General features: G+C 42.8%; 1 protein-coding gene across 1 annotated transcript in view; it reads left to right on the forward strand.

Annotated features, from left to right (window-relative positions):
* The window catches only part of PARP4 (poly (ADP-ribose) polymerase family, member 4), a 122,160-nt gene that overhangs the window by 88,189 nt on the left and 14,799 nt on the right, over positions 1–19,172 (forward strand). The window contains exons 28-32 of the mRNA XM_011999941.1: positions 3,756–3,836; positions 4,806–4,901; positions 5,516–5,638; positions 12,520–13,578; positions 16,351–16,450. Of these exons, the coding sequence (XP_011855331.1) occupies positions 3,756–3,836; positions 4,806–4,901; positions 5,516–5,638; positions 12,520–13,578; positions 16,351–16,450 (1,459 nt within the window). The remainder of the gene's footprint in view (positions 1–3,755; positions 3,837–4,805; positions 4,902–5,515; positions 5,639–12,519; positions 13,579–16,350; positions 16,451–19,172) is intronic.

A 19,172-nucleotide genomic window follows, 5' to 3' on the forward strand; every position in this document is an offset into this window, starting at 1 on the left:
CAGGTCTGTTGGAGTTTGCTTGAGGTCCACTCCAGACCCTGTTTGCCTGGGTATCAGCTGCGGAGGCTGCAGAAGATAGAATATTGCTGAACAGCGAGTGTTGCTGTCTGATTCTTGCTCTGGAAGCTTCGTCTCAGAGGTGCACCCAGCCATGTGAGGTGTGAGGTGCTGGTCTGGGGGATGTCCCCCAGTTAAGCTACTCAGGGGTCAGGGACCCACTTGAGCATGCAGTCTGTCTGTTCTCAGATCTCAACTTCTGTGCTGGGAGATCCACTGCTCTCTTTCAAAGCTGTCAGACAGGGATATTTACCTCTGCCAAGGTTTCTGCTGCTTTTTGTTTAGCTCTGCCCTGTCCCTAGACCTGGAGTCTACAGAGGCAGGCAGGCCTTCTTGAGCTGTGGTGGGCTCCACCCAGTTCGAGCTTCCAGGCAGCTTTGTTTACCTACTTAAGCCTCAGCAATGGCGGGCGCCTCTCCCCCAGCCTTGCTGCCGCCTTGTAGTTAGATCTCAGACTGTTGTGCTAGCATGAGGGAGGCTCTGTGGGCATGGGACCCTCCGGGCCAGCTGTGGGATATAATCTCCTGGTGTGCTGTTTTCTAAGACCCTTGGTAAAGCGCAGTATTAGGGTGGGAGTTATCCGATTTTCCAGGTGTTGTGTGTCTCAATTTCCTTTGGCTAGGAAAAGGAATTCCCTTCCCCCTTGTGCTTGCCAGGTGAGGCGATACCTCGCCCTGCTTCACCTCTCGCTGGTCGGGCGGCACACGCGGACCAGCATCAACTGTCCGACACGCCCCAGTGAGATGAACCCGGTATCTCAGTTGAAAATGCAGAAATCACCCATCTTCTGTGTCGCTCACGCTGGGAGCTGGAGGCTGGAGCTGTTCCTGTTTGGCCATCTTGCTGTAAACTTTCTTAAAACTTTATGAAACTTTTTTGCAAGTTTTTTTTTTCAGCTCATCAGCTATCATTATTGTTAGTGTATTTTATGTGTCGCACAAGACAATTCTTCTTCTTCCATTGTGGCCCAGGGAAGCCAAAAGATTGGATACCCCTGCTGTCTGTACTTCCTTTGTTGTTTTCCTGTGTTGAAATTTCATTACACAATATGTAGATGAGCTGTATGTACAAATGAGTATACTTTCCTTCAGTTTCTAACGCAGCACTTCTTCATCTGGAGTAGTTGGGTCTAGGTATGTCTATATGGGCATCAGTGGGTGGCAGTAACTGCAATAAAATATGCCATTTATGCATGGAAATTTTGCTAGAGAGGTTCGCAAAGATGTTCATGACTCAATAAAAGTTACATGCCACTGGCCTACTGATGCTATTTAGAAATATTGGTTACAATATTTCTATTATATTATAGAATAGATATAATTCTATAATATAATAGAAATTATAATATATATATAAATGGACTAAGGGTAGATCATATTGTATATTGAGGATGTGGGTTATTTTCCTTTTTTGATTAAAAGCAACTGAATTATGAAAGAAAAAATTCCTGTTTCCCCAATACTCACACCATTGTTGGTTTCCAGATATGTGTTTTTCCCAACCAATTCTCTGACACCAGTTGCATGTCCTACAATTTAATTCAATTCTGATACTAGCCACCTGGGGTTGGCACAGACCTCACAGGTCTCACAGAGTGAGGGCTCAGTCCCACAAGACTGGTCCCCACTCCAGACACCAGTAGCAAGTAGCGGGTCCCCAGGTTACCCACACTTCTGGTCAGCTCCAAGTCAGTGTTTCCACAACCCTTTCTCAAGTTCATTAATTTGTGTAACAGCTCACAGAACTCAGGAAATGTTTACCTTAGTATTACTCATGTATTACAAAGAATATTATAAAGGATACAAATTAACAGCCATATAGGGTGAGGCCCAGAATAGTCCAAGCACAGGAGCTTCTGTCTAACATACATTTGGGGTGCACCATCCTCCTGGCACATGAGTGCCAACCCGGAAGCTCCCTGAACCCCTTTAGGTGGGATTTTTAAGGCAGATTTCGTTACAAAGACCTGACCTGGTTGATTAAATCATTGGCCATTGGTGATTAACTGTGCCCTCTCTGGAGGTTGGGGAGTGGGGCTGAAAGTTCCAGTCCTCTAATCATATGGTTAGTTCCCCAGCAACCAGCCCTCATCCTAGGGCCTTTCTAAAGGTCACCTCATTACCATAAACTCAGGTGTGGTTGAAGGGTCCTGTTAGGAATAACAAATACATATATTTCTTATGTCTGTAGGGAAGTTCAAACTTTCCCTCTGAAGTTTCGATGTTTGGTCTATAAAACAATCCAACAATAGATGAACAGGGGAAAAGACATGCAGATTTCGTTATATGTGCAAGAGCCACATGAGACTCAAAGAAGGGCCAGATGAGTGAAGTTTTATACTGTACAGAGGCGGGGAGGTGGGGACAGGTTGTGGGAGGAAGAGGGGAGGAAACACATGGTGAACAAAGGCTTTCTTGTGATGCAGATGAAGTCTGGCAGGCAGCAGCTCTCAGAGAGAATAGAAGCACCTCTGGTAACAGTTTCTCTATGATCCCTTTAAGGTATCAGACTTTAGCCTCTCATTCCTGGGAGTTCATCTTTCCTAAATCTGGATAAGGCAGATAAGGGGGTCTCAGAGCAAGCCTGTTTGCATCTGCTGTTTACTTCACTGACATAGGATTCCTCTGCAGATGCAAATATTCCCTACAAAAGGATTGCTTTCCAGAGCTACTCCTGTGTCTGCTGTCCCTCTGAATAACATCTCAAAATATGCCAAAGAAAGTGTCTTTTTGGGGTGGCCTATTTTAGCTTTTTGCATATCACAATATCACAAATTATTACCAAGAAGTTTGCGAGGTTTGCACTGGTACTGAATCCACTATAGTTTAGCCTTGAAAGTTCCTAGCCTATGTATGCTAAATATGTAGTTTTTTCTTCAAAGGAGTGTTAATATAACCAGATAAATCATTTCCCAGACATTGCTGGTTTTTTTCTCAAAAATATATTGCTTCCTTTTCAGCATTAAGTCGGTATCACTGACTTATTAGTTGCCAGTGACTTCTGTATAGAACTTAAGCTCAATATTGCTTTAGAAATTAGATCTTTGTGGGTAACGATAAGGGAGAATAAATTAAAAGAGTATTTTTAGAAGTTAGATCTAAGGGGGAAAGAAAGTAAAATAATTTTACCTGGGAAGAGGTCGTTTTCCATAAAGGCACAGCAAGTTGTTCTTCCTCTGTGAGAAGCAGCCTTATCAATGACAAAATTACAAGAGTTGGAATTAAGGAAAGTTCCGTCTCTCAGTTGTTGGAGAGGAAGCACCTGGTGGTGCAGTCCTTACCCTGCAGAGTGCAGACCATGTTCATGAATGGGCATCCCAGCACCAAGGTAGCTCTTCCTATGGTAGGAAAGAAGTATTGAATTTTTTGAATACAATGAATCAGCAAAATGGCCTTTTATAGAAAAAGGAAAACTCTAGGGACAGAAAAGAGATGAGGAGCTGCCAGGGCTGGAGGAAGCTACACAGGGGCACACAGGAACTTTTCAGGGTAAAGAGAATGTTCTGTGCCTTCACTCCAACAGTAGTCACACAACTGTATACATCCCCTAAGACTCATCAAACTGTATATTTAAAAGGAGTGCATTTTACTGTATGCAGGTTATACCTCAATTTTTAAAATGATGTTCTTTGCAAGTCTTTTATTAGAAGCTATATGAATCTTTTTTTCTTTTTTTTTGCCTTTGCTGCTTAAACACAGATGATCCACAAGCTGGCAGCCCGAGCTCTAATCAGAGATTATGAAGATGGCATTCTTCACGAAAATGAAACCAGTCATGAGGTTTGTTCTTTCCACTGTAAAAAGTATTAGACATTCTTCTTGAGCATTCTTACATTGATTTATCTGTGGAAATGGAAAGTGAGGTCAGCTGTGTGCAGACTGCGGCGTCAGGGCATTCATCACTGTATCTGTGACACTGTGCCCGGGATGTGGGGTGTGTGGTAAATGTTTGTTGAATGAATTAACAAAAGAGTGGATGTCAGTGGTTTCCGGAAAATTCTGTCATGTTTTACTTATCAGAAAAAGTCCGAGGAGGGCTCAGAGAACACTCGCTGAGTGCCCGTAGTGGACATCACCTCAGATCTCTCGTGTGGTAGCGTTAGTATTCCCATCTTACTGATGAGAGGCCTGAGTGTGAAATGCTGAGTGACCTGCCAAAGTCCACCCGACTCCCCCCGTGCTGTGCAGACCAGAGCCTCAGCAGAGGGGCCCCTCAGCCAGGCCACCGGGACTGCCCGCTGTTCTCTCAGGGATGAGATCTTCAACAAGGCTGCACGCGTTAGTCCTAATGCCATCCCCACAAGAAGGTGCCAGCGTGAGAGCAGGCCTTGGAGACCCCCTGAGTCAGTTCTAGTGACAGACAGTCACCTGGTGGTCTCCCTATTCCCCTCAGATGCCCCTGGCTTGGCAGCCTCTGTGTGCTGTTTTGTTTAAGGCCCCTTTGTCCTGAACAAGTCATTGCGTCTTTCCAATTCCTCAGCTTTAAATTGGGAGCCACAGACGGTGAAAGAATGAGGAAGCCCACAGCCCGCGAGAGCTCTCTGTGAACTACGGGGAGCTGAATAATGGAGAGTGACAGTTTCTATGACTAAGTCGGTGCATCTCATTTTAAAGGAAATATTGAGCCACCGATTGAGATGGGACCTGCAATTCAATATTCAGTCTGAAATATATGAATCTTAAGATGATTTATTGACATAGCTAAATAAAAACAAAACAGGACATGACTTATGTTTTATTCTATCCTAGATGAAGAAACAAACCTTGAAATCTCTGATTATTAAACTCAGTAGAGAAAACTCTCTCATAACACAATTTACAAGCTTTGTGGCAGTTGAGAAAAGGGTATGTATTATTGTTAATTCGAGATTAAATTATTTTATTTATATTTTCACATTAAGAGAGTTACCCTTGCTTTGATGGTGAATGACGACCCTCACGCCCTGGGCCTGTGAAGCGTGGGGTGCAGACAGGCCAGCAGACCCCACGAGTCCCAGCCTCCCAGTCATGGGGGGCTTCGGTGTTGGGACTTACGGTGATCTTTCTAAATGACTTGAGTATGTTATCATTTTTAATGTTATAATCATTAATAGTTAGCTAATGTGTATTTTTTAGATATACTATAATTTTGTTACAGTTTTGGCACTGATCGTCTTTTATTAATCCAAGACCCTCAAAAAATAGAAAAGGCCTGGTTTCCCTGAGGGCCCCTTCCCCTTCATAAGTTTAAGGAAAAATTCACCTAACGTGCCCAGCACAGTGGCCAGCACCTGCCAGCGCTCCGTAAAGAGGAAAGCCACTCCACCTCCCCACTTTCCCTCACGCTTGTGGCGCATGGCACACGCTCCATTCCCACACACCAGCATATCCCACACCAACACCCACAGGCTTTAGAGTGTGTAATCATCATTTAATTGGTTAACGTCTGTTTGATTTAATCTATTTGTGATTCAATATAGGATGAGAATGAGTCGCCTTTTCCTGATATTCCAAAAGTTTCTGAACTTATTGCCAAAGAAGATGTAGACTTCCTGCCCTACATGAGCTGGCAGGGGGAGCCCCAAGAAGCCGTCACGAACCAGGTAAACGCTGATCACCAAATAAGCTGATATTGTGCTTTTGTTTGTTCACAAAGATGAAGGGAACCCTTTGCTAAAATAGCTCCCTTAATACCTGTACCTGAAGAAGTTGTTGTATCCCTGATGATGGAAAATATTCACGCATTTATAAAATGTTGAATGACATCATGTTGCATTACAGAGACTTCACAATGTATGAATGGAGCTGTGTAGACAGAGACTTCACGGTGTATGAATGGAGCTGTGTAGACAGAGACTTCACGGTGTATGAATGGAGCCGTGTAGACAGAGACTTCACGGCATATGAATGGAGCTGTGTAGACAGAGACTTCACGGCGTATGAATGGAGCCGTGTAGACAGAGACTTCACGGCGTATGAATGGAGCCGTGTAGACAGAGACTTCACGGCGTATGAATGGAGCTGTGTAGACAGAGACTTCACGGCGTATGAATGGAGCCGTGTAGTACAAAAAGAGAACACCTGTGGCTACGCTTCTATCATGGGCAAATAGATTGTCAGCCAGGAAGCTAAAGTCATTTAGGTAGTGTAATAGGTTTGTCATGAAATTATCCATAAAGTGCTATCTAATAATCTAAATTCACCACCAATATTTCTTAAAGTTTATAGTGCTTTATACTGTGGCCCTTATAACCAGAAATATAATAGAAATTGAAAAATGTGGCTTAAATAAAAATTGGAAGACAAATTCAAAAGCAAAGGAACAAAGCAGTGCTGACAACACTCTTAGGCCTCTAGGTTAAAAAAACTAAAATTTTCAAAATTTAAACATTTAAAATCTGGTCAGGCACCGTGGTTCATGCCTGTAATCCCAGCACTTTGGGAAGCTGAGGTGGGAAAAATCACTTCAGCCCAGGAGTTTGAGACCAGCCTGGGCAACAAAGGGAGACTTCATCTCTACAAAAAGTTTCTTAGGGCAAGCGCAGTGCTCACACTTTTAGTTCTAGCACTTTGGGAGGCCAGGGCAGCAGATATCTTGAGCCCAGAAGTTCAAGACCAGCCTGGGCAACATGGTGAAACCCTGTCGCTACAAAAAAAATAACAAAAATTAGCTGGGCTTGGTGGTGCATGCCTGTAATCCCAGCTACTCAAGAGGCTGTGGCGGGAGGATGCTTGAACCCAGGAGGCAGAGGTTGCAGTGAGCCAAAATGGCACCCCTACACTCCAGCCTGGGTGACAGAGCGAGGATTTGATCATAAATAAGAAAATAATATATGAAAGATGTGCAGTCTCGTTGCTAAAAGAAGTTAAAATGTAAACTGCCATGAGATTCCTTTTCATTTTTTAACTGTGTCAGGTTGGCAAAGATCACAAAAGGTAGATGATTGAGAGGCAGTAAAATATAGTGGTTAAGAACACAGGCGCTATGGCCAACTGCTCAGGTCTGAACCCCAGCCCACACTTCACTCTGTGGGACTTGACCTTCCCTGTGCTCCAGTCCTAATGCGCTAGTGGGGAGAGCGATAAAATCCACATTAGGTGGTTATGAAGTTCTAAGACCGTTACAACACACGTCTAGCTTGTGGCAGACATTCGATAAATATTAGCTGTACTTATTGTTCGCCAAGGCGTCTGAAATGGGCACTGTTGCCCAAACAGATGGGGCAGAAAGCTGACAAGTGGCCTTGGGTTTGCAGGGATACTTGCTTTTTTTTTTTTTTTTTTAATTTTAATTTTTTTTTTTTGAGATGGAGTGTCGCTCTGTCGCTCAGGCTTGAGTGCAGTGGCATGATCTCGGCTCACTACAACCTCTGCCTCCTGGGTTCAAGCAATTCTCGTACCTGAGTCTCCTGAGTTGCTGAGATTACAGGTGCGTGCCACCACACTCAGCTTATTTTTGTATTTTTAGTAGAGACGGGGTTTCACCATGTTGGCCAGGCTAGTCTTGAACTCCTGATCCACCTGCCTCGGCCTCCCAAAGTGCTGGGATTTCAGGTGTGAGCCATCGCCCCCGGCCTTGCTTTCTTACAGTGCACCCTTTTGTATATTTTGAATTTCGAACCATGGGCATGGATTGCCCATGAAAGAAAAATAATACTTTAAGCCAACACAAGCAAAGAGTTTGGGGAATCAGGAGAAGTAGGAGGTACATTCAGCCAGGCTCAGACAGCCCTGCAGGCTCACCCACAGGCAGGGCAGATGTTGGCAATATCGTGGGCTCCCACGCTGGTCCAGACTTCCAGGTCAGCTGGAGAGCGGGGGCTCAGGGCTGCTTGAAGGAAAGCGAGGGACCAAGCTGAGGGGCTGTGATCTGTGGCCTCTCTGTGACGGCACAAGGGGCCCTTCGAGTGCATTGTTTTGGGAAAAAAAAATCTGATGTATAATTAAGAATCAACTGTTTGTCCTTGAAACAAGAGAGACTCACTATTAAAATGGGCCCTGGAAAATATATACTTACCTTATATGTGTTTCAAAAACACACACCCAGAACCAGCTCTGAAAATGGAGATGGTCATGGTTGCACAACAGTGTGAATGTGCTTCGTTCCACTAAACTCTAAAATGACTAAAATAGCAAACGTTGTTATATACATTTTTCCCACCACACACATAAGTACTTTGTTCACCACAAAGGTCCGGAGGGATGTATGCCAGAGATCAGATATAACATTCTGTATGGTGTTTATTTTCTTCTTTGTGTCTGTCTACTTGTGTCTGCTTGTATTTTCTAATTTTCTCATAGTGCACATGTGGTGTTTATAGATTTTTTTTTTTTTTTTTTTGAGACAGGGTCTCACTCTGTTGCCCAGGCTGGAGTGCAGCAGCACGATCATAGTTCACCACAGCCTCGACCTCCTGGGCTCTAGAGATCCTCCTACCTCAGACTCCCAAGTAGCTGGGATTACAGGAGTGAGCCACCATGCCTGGACTGTTGATAGAAATTTTTGGAGTTATTTGGTTCTAAATTAATTTACGTTTTAATACAGTGTGGTGATAAATTATTTCATACTACATTTGCAAATACTTTGGATCTTAATACTTGCAGATCCAAACATATCGGATGAAAAATATTATCAATTAGCTTGATGACTTGAAAGTTTATGTTAGCTGCAATAATTTTTTTGAATGGACCATCTAATTTAGCAAAAATGTCAAGCCTCTGTTACTCTCCCTCAGTATCTGTTTTACCAAAATGTGGCACCTGCAGCATTCCGCATGGAGTCATTCCACCGAATTCACTAACAGAAGCCACAGCCACAATAGAGCCCGGGACAACCGGGTCTGCGTGGTCCTTCCCGACTCACTGAAACTTGGGGCATTTCCTTATTTGATACGTCTTCATTGTGAAATGAGACCTTCCAGGGACTGCAACACCTTTTCTGCTGGGACGCGCTCAGCAAGAACAGCACTGTGTGCTGGGTGCTTGTGTCCTCCTGCAGCTACCCCTGGGCTTAGGCTCAGTGTCTTCTGCAGCAACCCCAAGTCCACTTTGTTCCCTCCCGCTCATGAAAGCACATTGAGAAGACGCAAGAGGCAGAGATTTTTAAAACCTAGCTCCTAATCCAAGTTTTTAAAGTAAATCATTTGTAAAATTCAATGCTATAACTCTTAGCAAGAAACTGAAGGCACTGAAGCTGAGGGTCCAGAGCCCACGCTGTTCCTTAAATCAGGGGTCTCCAACCCCCAGTCCGTGGCCTGTGAGGAACCGGGCTGCACAGCAGGAGGTGAGGGGCAGTGAGCGAGCATTACCGCCTGAGCTCTGCCTCCTGTCATGTCAGCAGTGGCAGTAGATTCTCATGGCAGCCCCGAGCCCTGTTGTGAACTGCGCATGGAGGGGTCTAGGTGCTCCTTCTGAGAATCTAATGCCTGATGATCTGAGGTGGAATCATTTCATCCCAAAACCATCTGCCCCACCCCTGTCCATGGAAAAATTGCCTTCCATGAAACCAGTCCCTGCTGCCATAAAGGTTGGGGGCCACACCTTAGGTGATCAAGGTGGGGAAGGGAAAGAGGAAGCAAGTGAGTGATTTTGGCCAATAGAAGAATCATAATGAAGCCAGGCATGGTGGCTCACACCTGTAATCCCTATAGTTTGGGAGGCCAAGGTGGGTGGATCACCCAAGGTCAGGAGTTCAAGACCAGCCTGGCCAACATGGTGAAACCCTGTCTCTACTAAAAAATACAAAATACTATCCAAGAAGCAATTTCATAAAATTAAACAAAAATAACCCATATTTCTCAGTATGATTCTTTTTTTTTTTGAGATGGAGTCTTGCTCTGTCACGCAGGCTGGGGTACAGTGACTATTCACAGGCTCTATCACAGAGCACTACAGCTTGGAACTCCTGGCCTCCAGCGATCCTCTCACCTCAGCCTTCTGAGTAGCTGAGTAGCTGGGATGCTCCACAATACCTGACTTAATCAAATTTTTGATCTTTGCAAATCTTACAGGTGAAACGTGTTGGTTGGTGACTTGTAAGTTTTTGTTTCTTTATGAATGAAGAGGAGCATGTTTTATATTCTTACAGCCCTATGTGTCCCTTCCTGTGTGTTATCTGTTCATGTCTTTTATCTTTGTATTGAGATTTTAGTCATTTTCTTATTTATCTTAGGAAAACTTTCTCTGTTAGAGAAATTAGCCCTTTGTGCTATGAGTTGTGAAGTGTGTTTCCCAGTTTTCCACGTGTTATTTTGATGTTGCTTATTATCTTTTTGTCATGCAGATTTTTTAATGCAGTCAAATTTTTAATCTTTGTGTTTCTTCTTTTTGTTTAGTGTTGTTTTGCTTTTCATCATGCTTAGAAATACCTTTCCTAGTCAGAGATTATACTTTAAAATTTTTTCCCACTATTTCTTTAAATAGTTTTATGTTTTCATGTTTACATTTAATTTTTCATCCGATTGAAATTTATCCTGGCATAGGATAAGAGATATGGAACCAACGTTTTTCTTTTCCAGATGACTACTCCTTTTCCTCCTGTTGACTTGAAATGCCACTTTCATAATGTAGTAATTCTCAGTTTTAGGAGCTATTGCTGGACTTGCCTACTCTGTTCCTTGATTCATCTACTATAATTATTGTAATTTTATAAGAGACTTTAATATCTGATAGTTCTAGTCTATCACTATTGGTCTTTTCCAGTTTGCCTCTCTAATTTTTAAAAATTTAACCTCTGGTTAGCATTATTTTTAAATACATCTTTTCATATGTTCTATAATATTAATTATTCAGATGTATACTTGAAATTTGACTGAGTTGGGAAAGGACTATTCCTTTTTTAAATAGTTCATATTCACAGGTAAAATTACAGGCTAATTATTTCAAAAATATCAAGGACTTGTCATCCATATAAAATTGGATTTTAAGACCGGGCATTGTGGCTCAAGCCTGTAATCCCAGCACTTTGGGAGGCCGAGACAGGCAGATCACGAGGTCAGGAGATCGAGACCATCCTGGCTAACACGGTGAAACCCCGTTTCTACTAAAAAATACAAAAAACTAGCCGGACGAGGTTGTGGGCGCCTGTAGTCCCAGCTACTCGGGAGGCTGAGGCAAGAGAATGGCGTAAACCCGGGTGGTGGAGCTTGCAGTGAGCTGAGATCTGGTCATTGCACTCCAGCCTGGGCGACAGAGTGAGACTCCGTCTCAAAAAAAAAAAAAGAAAAAAAAAAAAAAGCTGGATTTTATACATGCAGCTTTTAAAGGAACACTCTTTACATTTAGATTGAAACAATAATGGTAATACAGCATCCCTCAAAATTTGTTTTACATACATATTGTTCATATTCTGGTATAATTATATGTTCATTTAATTACTTTAAAGCTTTTGGCTGGACACAATGTCTCATGCTTGTAATCCTAGCACTTTGAGGGGCCAGGCTGAGACGATCACTTGAGCCCAGGAGTTCAAAACCAGCCTGGTCAACATAATGAGACCACATCTCTACAAAAGAATAATTTAAAAATTAGCCGGGCATGGTGGCATATGCTCATAGTCCCAGCTACTGGGGAGGCTGAGGCGAGAGGATCGCTTGAACCCAGGAGTTCGAGGCTATAGTGATTGTGATTGCGTCACTGCACTCCAGCCCCAGGCAACAGAGCAAGACTCTGTCTCAAAACTAAATAAAGCTTTTGAGAACGTTCTTCCATTTTCTCATTTTCTTAATATTGCTGTAAAGCAGTGTAAAAGACCGGAATAATTTACTTCAAATGACTGTCTTGTTTGAGGCCTAACTTACACACTGTGATACTGCTCATTGTAAAATCTTGGGCAAGCCACTTCTGTGCTCCGCAGTTCGCTCCTGTGTAAAACGAGGGGTGTTTAAAATTCCACAATTCTAAGAACTGCGAGAGAAGTCTTTCAATATATTGATTGCTGATATTCTTTCCAGGTCTCAGCTTCCACGTCTAGAAAAAGAGGGCCTTGTACTAAAATGATGTTGAATGTCTCTGATGGCATTATTTTCTCTCTCTCTCTTTTTTGAGACAGAGTGCTGCCCTCTCACCCAGGCTGGAGAGCAGTGGTACAAATCTGCCCTCATGGCTGCCTCAGCTTCCCAGGCTCAAGCACTCCTCCTGCCTCAGCCTCCCAGATGGCTGGGACTATAGGAGTGAGCCACGACACCTGGCTAATTTTTTATTTTTTGTAAAGATGGAGCCTCACTGTGTCGCCTACGCTGTCCTCAAACTCCTAGCCTCAAGCGATCCTTCCTCCTTGGCCTCCCAAAGTGCTGAGATTACAGGCGTGAGCCGCCGCACCCAGCACTGGTGTTATTTTCAACGTCCCAGCTCACGTCGATGATCCTGATTCTGGATGAGCAACTGCCTGGTGGGTGGGAAGTCAAGTGCTAGGAAGAATGTTTGCTTGATTGTGCTTTTTATTCTGTGTTTTCTCCTTACATTACTAATTCTCTCTTCTGGGCAGTCTCTTTTAGCATCCTCTGACTGGCAAGAAGTACGTTCATCCAAACGGGCTAAAAGAAAAATGAAATTATCTCAGCCAAAAGTTTTTGAAGATGTTGAAGAGGATGGCTTAGATGTACAACCAGCTTTTACATCAAGTTTGAAATGTGAAGGTGTGGAAAAGCTGTTGGATTTAAGTCAGACAGAGTCATGTAAACCAACAGCAACTGAACCACTATTTAGGAAAGTCAGTCCACTGGAAACATCTACTTCTAGCCTTTTTCATGTTTCTGCTCCAGCCTTTGGTTCCTCTCTTCCCCCGGCTGCCCGCTCTTACAGTCCTGCTTCCATGCCTTTTGCCTCCTATGGTCAGGGAGCTGGTTTTGGTTTTGCTCCTCCTCCCAGACAGTTGGCTGTATCTCTATTCAGCCAAGGCCCTGTGCCTGGCAGTTGTGCTGACTGGATCCCACAGTCGGCATCTCATCCCACAGGACCTCTCCAGAAAGTACCTTGTGTACCCTTCTGTGGCTTTCCTTTTTCAGAGGGCTCATTGAGCTCCACACAGCCTGCTCCGCCACCACTTCCTGGAGGCTATACCCCCAGGCCTTCTGCTGGCACCTTCCCTGAGCTAGATTCTCCCCAGCTTCATTTCTCTCTTCCTACAGATCCTGATCCCATCAGAGGTTTTGGGTCTTATCATCCCTCTGTTTCCTCTCCTTTTCATTTTCAACCTTCCGCAGCCTCTTTGACTGCCAACCGTAGGGTGCCAATAGCCCCTGCCTTACCTAAGACTCTTTGCAGTCAGTCCTGGACTACCCCAGTAGATCTCTGTCTTCTAGAAGAATCAGTAGGCAGTCTTGAAGGAAGTCAGTGCCCTAAATTTGGTTTTCAAAGTTCTGAAACAGAAAGTCATGAACTATCAGAAGTGCTTCTAGACAGCTGCTTTTTACAAATAAAATGTGATACAGCAGATGACAGTATCCCATGCTTTCTGGAAGTAATAGAGGAGGATGAAATAGTGTGCACACAACAATGGCAGGATGCTGTGCCTTGGACAGAACTCTTCAGTCTACAGACAGAGGTATGTGTCTTATTTCTCCTTAAATCTGTGATTAGCTGGCTTCATAGTTTAGAACAGTGCTACTCAAAGCAGCCGGTCAAGGAACTGTCTATCGTCAGTCTATAGTGAAGTAAGGGGCTTGTGCACTGGGGTATAAGTCATACTGCTTCTTTCATTGAGGAACTCTTGCTACAAAACAAAACAGACAGCTGAACAGAACAGTGTGCTTGATGCTGGCTGGTGTTTCTCTACCAACATTAGACCAGAACCTCATGCTGGTGAATGTTACTATTCCTCACATGAAAATGAACATCCCCGAACAGATGATGGGGTGAAATCTTAATTTCCCAGATTCTAGAACTAATGGATTGTAATCCATTTAAATTTCCCACTGTGAAGTACAGCACAAGCACTTGTACATATACTCTAAATATTTTCACATAAGGTCATGGGAATACAGCTATTGTTCAGCATGTATATTGTGTTAGAGCTTATCATTCCGTTTGTTATGCTAATAAACACCCTGTAGATTTGGCTTCTGCACTGGTACTAAGACCCAATCTTGCACCTGCGATTATTTGTTTTGATGTAAAGTCGTTCAGTGAAATGGAAAGGCCTTGATGTAGCATAAAAGTAAGTGTGAGTCCCAGCCCACTTTGTGATTTGGGGCAAGTCAGGTAACCTGTCTGAGCCTCAGTTTCCTCATCCATATAGTGGAGATAATGATAGTGTCTACTTCACAGAGTGGGTTTGAGGTTTAAACAGGATAATGACAGCTGCCCAGTTTCCCTACTTGAGACAGTGAACACACAAGCCTGCTGCGAGCATACTGCCGGTGGTCAAGAGTGTGGATCCTGTGGCCACTCCTGGCTCTGCTGCTGGTTAGCTATGTGACTTTAGACAAATTGCTTCACCTTTCTGTGCCACCATGTTCTCATCTCCAGTGTGGGTGTGGTAATAGTTGTTGGGGTGATCAGACCCAACACCAGGTCATGGGGGTGACAAAGTCTGGTGGAGTCAAAGGATTGAGAAAAAGACAGTTTGAGAGAGAAAGGTGGGACACCAGTGGGCCATCGCTATCATGGACGCTGTGAAGGCCTCGAGCTCTGGGAGCCCACAGTATTTATTGGTAATCCAGCAAAGAAACAGGCGGTGGGAATGTGGAGGTCGAAAGGACACGTTGCATTAAGCACATGATTTACAGCTGTGATGGTTTAGCATTTATATGGAATATGTTCTGCTACTTGAGATAATGGGAATAGGAGCCTAGGAAGGCTAGAAGCAAGGAGCCAGCAAGTCTAGACACATTCCAGAGGACATTATGCAAGCCCTGCCTCAGTTTCCCTCCCAATACTCAGCTTTTTCCCAACAATAGTGCTCCGCAGGAAGTGGCTAAACATATAAAAGAATAGCACTTGGTACCAGTTCTCTATGGGTTGGTACATACTATTACTGCTGTCATTTTTCAAGGTATTGCCATAGATTCTTCAACCTATGCACCTGCCTAGGGCCACATCCTGCTTTCCCTGTGTTAGTTTCCCTAGGGCCTGGATTCTGTCTCCTTTGAGGTTAATATTCCCAAGCTCAGGCTGAGCATACCCTCCTCTGCATGTAATGGGGCAGGCAGATGATGGGGGGTGCAGGGAAGGTAGTTTTAAAGTACATGTTTAATGTAACAATTTTGTACTTAGAAAAAAACTGTCATTTTCTTATTTCAGACTACATCAGGGTACATTTTTAGGTTAAACAAAAGGAATCATGCTGGAGGTCATAGGCCTGTATAATACAGGGCCTATGACTGACAATCCGATATGGTATACTTAAACATTTGCTAAGAGGTCTATCTTATGTTAAGTACTCTTTCCACAAAAGGGAACAAAACAAAACAAAAGGGGTGGAAGAAAAGTTCTGGAAGTGGTGGCTGAGTTTATGGCATTGATAAGTGATGGTTTGATGGTTTCACGGGTGTGTACTTATCTCCAAACACATCAAGTTGTATACATTAAATATTGGTGACTTTTTGTAGGTCAATCATATTTCAATAAAGTGGGATTTTTTTAAAGAGGGAATCATGCTATTTAAAAGTTTGAGAAATACTGGTTCAATGCTCATTGCTAGTTGACAACACAGTAGGGTGACTATCGCTAACAATACATTGAATACGTCAAAATAGCTAGAAGAAAATATTTGAAATGTTGACAACACAAAGACATCATAAATGTTCGAGGCGATGGAGATCCTAAATACCCTGACCTGACTCTTTCACATTCTATGCATGTATTAAAATTTCATGTGTACCCCAAAATACGTACAAGTATTATGTATCAATAAAAAAAGAAATAAAGCATTGCTAGAAGAAAAAAAAGTACCACTTCAAACAATCTCCACACAGGAGCCTCTTCCCACACTTTTTATAAATGCCAGCAGATATGTAGTATTCATAGCATTTATGAGGTGCCAACCAATACTATGTCACTAGTGTATGAAGAACTTTATTTTACAGTAATAAAAATATTAGAAACACTTTAACTGAAATTAATGGAAACATATTCATCACATAACTTCTTTTTTCATTTAATTTGTTAAAATTTTATTTTAGATGCAGAGGTACATGTACAGGTTTATTACATGGGCATACTGTGTGGTGCTGAGGTTTAGGCTTCTAATTATCTTGTTGCCCAAGTAGTGAACATACGTTTTTCAACCCTTGCCTCTCTCCTTCCCCCACTACATAACTTCTTATGTGATAAAATGTGAATAATATCACTTGCATTCGTTTTCTTAATTTTGTAGGATGGCTTCTGGAAACTTACACCAGAACTGGGACTTATATTAAATCTTGATACAAATGCTTTGCACAGCTTTCTTAAACAAAAAGGCATTCAATCTCTGGGTAAGTCACTATCTTCCCATTTATTAAGTCATTATTTTCACTCATTCATAAGCATGCTCCTAATTGTTATAAACTATTTTGTAAACTAGTGTACTAATGTAATAATTCTGAAAGTTATATTTGAATGGAATTATATTTAACCATCAAAGGAAATGGGAGATGGGTTTCTAGTCATATTTTTGCCACTAATTAGGGTATTATCTGAGCAAATTTATTAGCATAAATAGCACCAACTGCTATAAAAAAAATCTCAGAAGCTTAACATAATCAAAGATTACTTTCTTGTCCCTATCACAGTAAAATATCAGTCAGGAAGAAAGTTCCATTGATGTGGTCATTTAGAGACCTTGACTCCTTCCATATTGTGACTCCCCCATCTTCAATATATGTCTTTAAAATTATGCTGGTAAGAGAGAAGAACAAATATTACCCTGGCATCGTCCCCCTGCTAGACAAGAGGAAGAACACTAGTCACACAGCCCCATCCATGTACGAAGGCCTGAGAAATGTACAGTTAAGCTGTGTGTCCAGGAGGAGAAAACAGCTCTGATGAGCACCTAGCCAGCCTCTGCCAGAGGCAGTTGTTCAACCTCTGGATCTGTTTCCTGTCATGACAACACAGGGGATAGGTGAGGAAGTCCTGAGCATCCTTGACCCAGCAAGTAGTTTAAAGGTCAAATGCTAGACCTAAGACAGGAGCTGTTTGTTTGTTTTGAGACAAGGTCTGGCTCCATTGCCCAGGTTGGAGTGCAGTGGTACTATCTTGGCTCACTGCAACCTCCACCTCCCAGGCTCAAGGGATCTTCCCACCTAAGCCTCCTGAGTAGCTGGGACTACAGGCACCTGCCACCATGCCTGACTAATTTTTGTATTTTTTTTTTGGTAGAGATGGGGTTTTGCCATGTTGTCCAGTGTGGCCTTGAACTTGTGAGCTCAAGCAATCTGCCCACCTTGGCCTCCGAAAGTGTTGGGATTACAGGCATGAGCCACTGTGCTCAGCCTGGAGATTTTTTTTTAAAAAAAAAAACATTATTAAACAACTAGCCAATATGCATGGATAGACAGAACAGCAGTGTCTCACTGGCCCACCGTCACCTCTAAAATGCCAGAGTTTTCATATTCCAGGCTGGGTGGGTGGGCAAATGCATAACCTGTTTGACGTGACCTGCACTCGGCCGAAAAGGAGTGATGACAATTTACTTGAGGAGTGAGTGTTTGTTCCTGGAATAATAGAAGAGCCTGTATCTGAGTAACTCTCCTGCCAATAACAGTTACTAACTTTGAATAAAATGTTCAAAACCATTCTTTGAAGGCCAGGAGAATAATCAAAAACAGGCAGAAACTAGAGTGAACATAATCTTTGAAAGAAAGCAAGCCAACTAGGTGGGCTCTACGTGTATCCAGCTTGTCACCTAAAGGCATTTCTCAGCTCATGAGACACAGTGGGAGGTTTGAACTAAAACAGGAAGTCTTTCTGGGATGAGGACATGGGGTTGGAGTTTGAGGTTGCCGAAGTGGCTGGAAGTTAAGGATTAAAATCCTATAAAGGAGGGAACCACAGAGCAGGGAGCTCTGAAATCTGCATCCAAATGCCCCTCAGATCCTTGGCTTTCTCCTAACCTATACATATACAGGGCGCAACCTCAAGGAATCCAGAAAAAAGCAACAGCTGGGAAGCTACAGAGCTAACCAGAGATTGCAGCTGCTGCCTAGTACTGGCCAGAGTTCAGAGTTCAAGTTGCACCAAATCAGACTTTATGAATATCTTTCCATTGAAACCGTAAAAGGGTCATAAGGATCATATCTCATGATCAAGGACTATACCCCAGGACAAAGGGATAAGCCAAAATAGACCCATCCTAATAAAGCCTAAAACAAAGCCTACACAGGATCCACCAGAACAAAACGGAACACTCTTTAGAGTAAGATAGCATAGCTGAGAGTCTCTACGAGGTGTCATTTTTAATGTTCAGTATGGAATGAAAATTTAATAACATACGAAGAAGCAGGACAACATGACTTGTGATCAAGGGGAAAATGGGCTATAAATGCTGACCCACAGATGACCCAGATGTTAGAATTAGCAGACACAGACTTTAAAACTGCTTTTTAAAATATAGTGAAGGATTGACTTACCAGAAAAGGATGGAATGGGTGAATAAATGGCAGAATCTCAGCAAATAGATGGAAACTATAAGGAAGAACCAAATGAAAATCCTGGAACTGGAAAATATAGTATCTGCAATGAAAAGGTCATTGAATGAGCTTAACAACAGAATGGACAGAACAGGAAAAAAAATCATTTAATTCAATTGACAATGTACTCAATAAACTTACCTAAACTGAAATACAGAAAGAAAAAAATAGAATGAAAAATGAACAGAGGAGCCAAGACTGTGGAATGATATCAAAAGATTTCACATTTGTGTAACTAGGGTTTCAGAAAGTGAAAGGGTAGACAGAAAAATATTTGAACACTTTTGTAAAACTGATCAAAAACAGCACCTTCCAGATCCAAGAAACTCAGCAGAACTCCAAGCACAATAAATACAAAAATGACCACATTTAGATAGGCCAGAGTCAAACTGTTGAAAACCAAAGATAAGCCAGGCACGGTGGCTCACACCTGTAATGCCTGCACTTTGGGAGGCCAAAGGGGGCAGATCACTTGAGCTCAGGATTTCGAGATCAGCCTGGCCAACATGGTGAAACCCCATCTCTA

The sequence above is a fragment of the Mandrillus leucophaeus genome, unplaced genomic scaffold (genome assembly GCF_000951045.1).
Source record: "Mandrillus leucophaeus isolate KB7577 unplaced genomic scaffold, Mleu.le_1.0 Scaffold61, whole genome shotgun sequence".
Lineage (NCBI taxonomy): Eukaryota > Metazoa > Chordata > Mammalia > Primates > Cercopithecidae > Mandrillus > Mandrillus leucophaeus.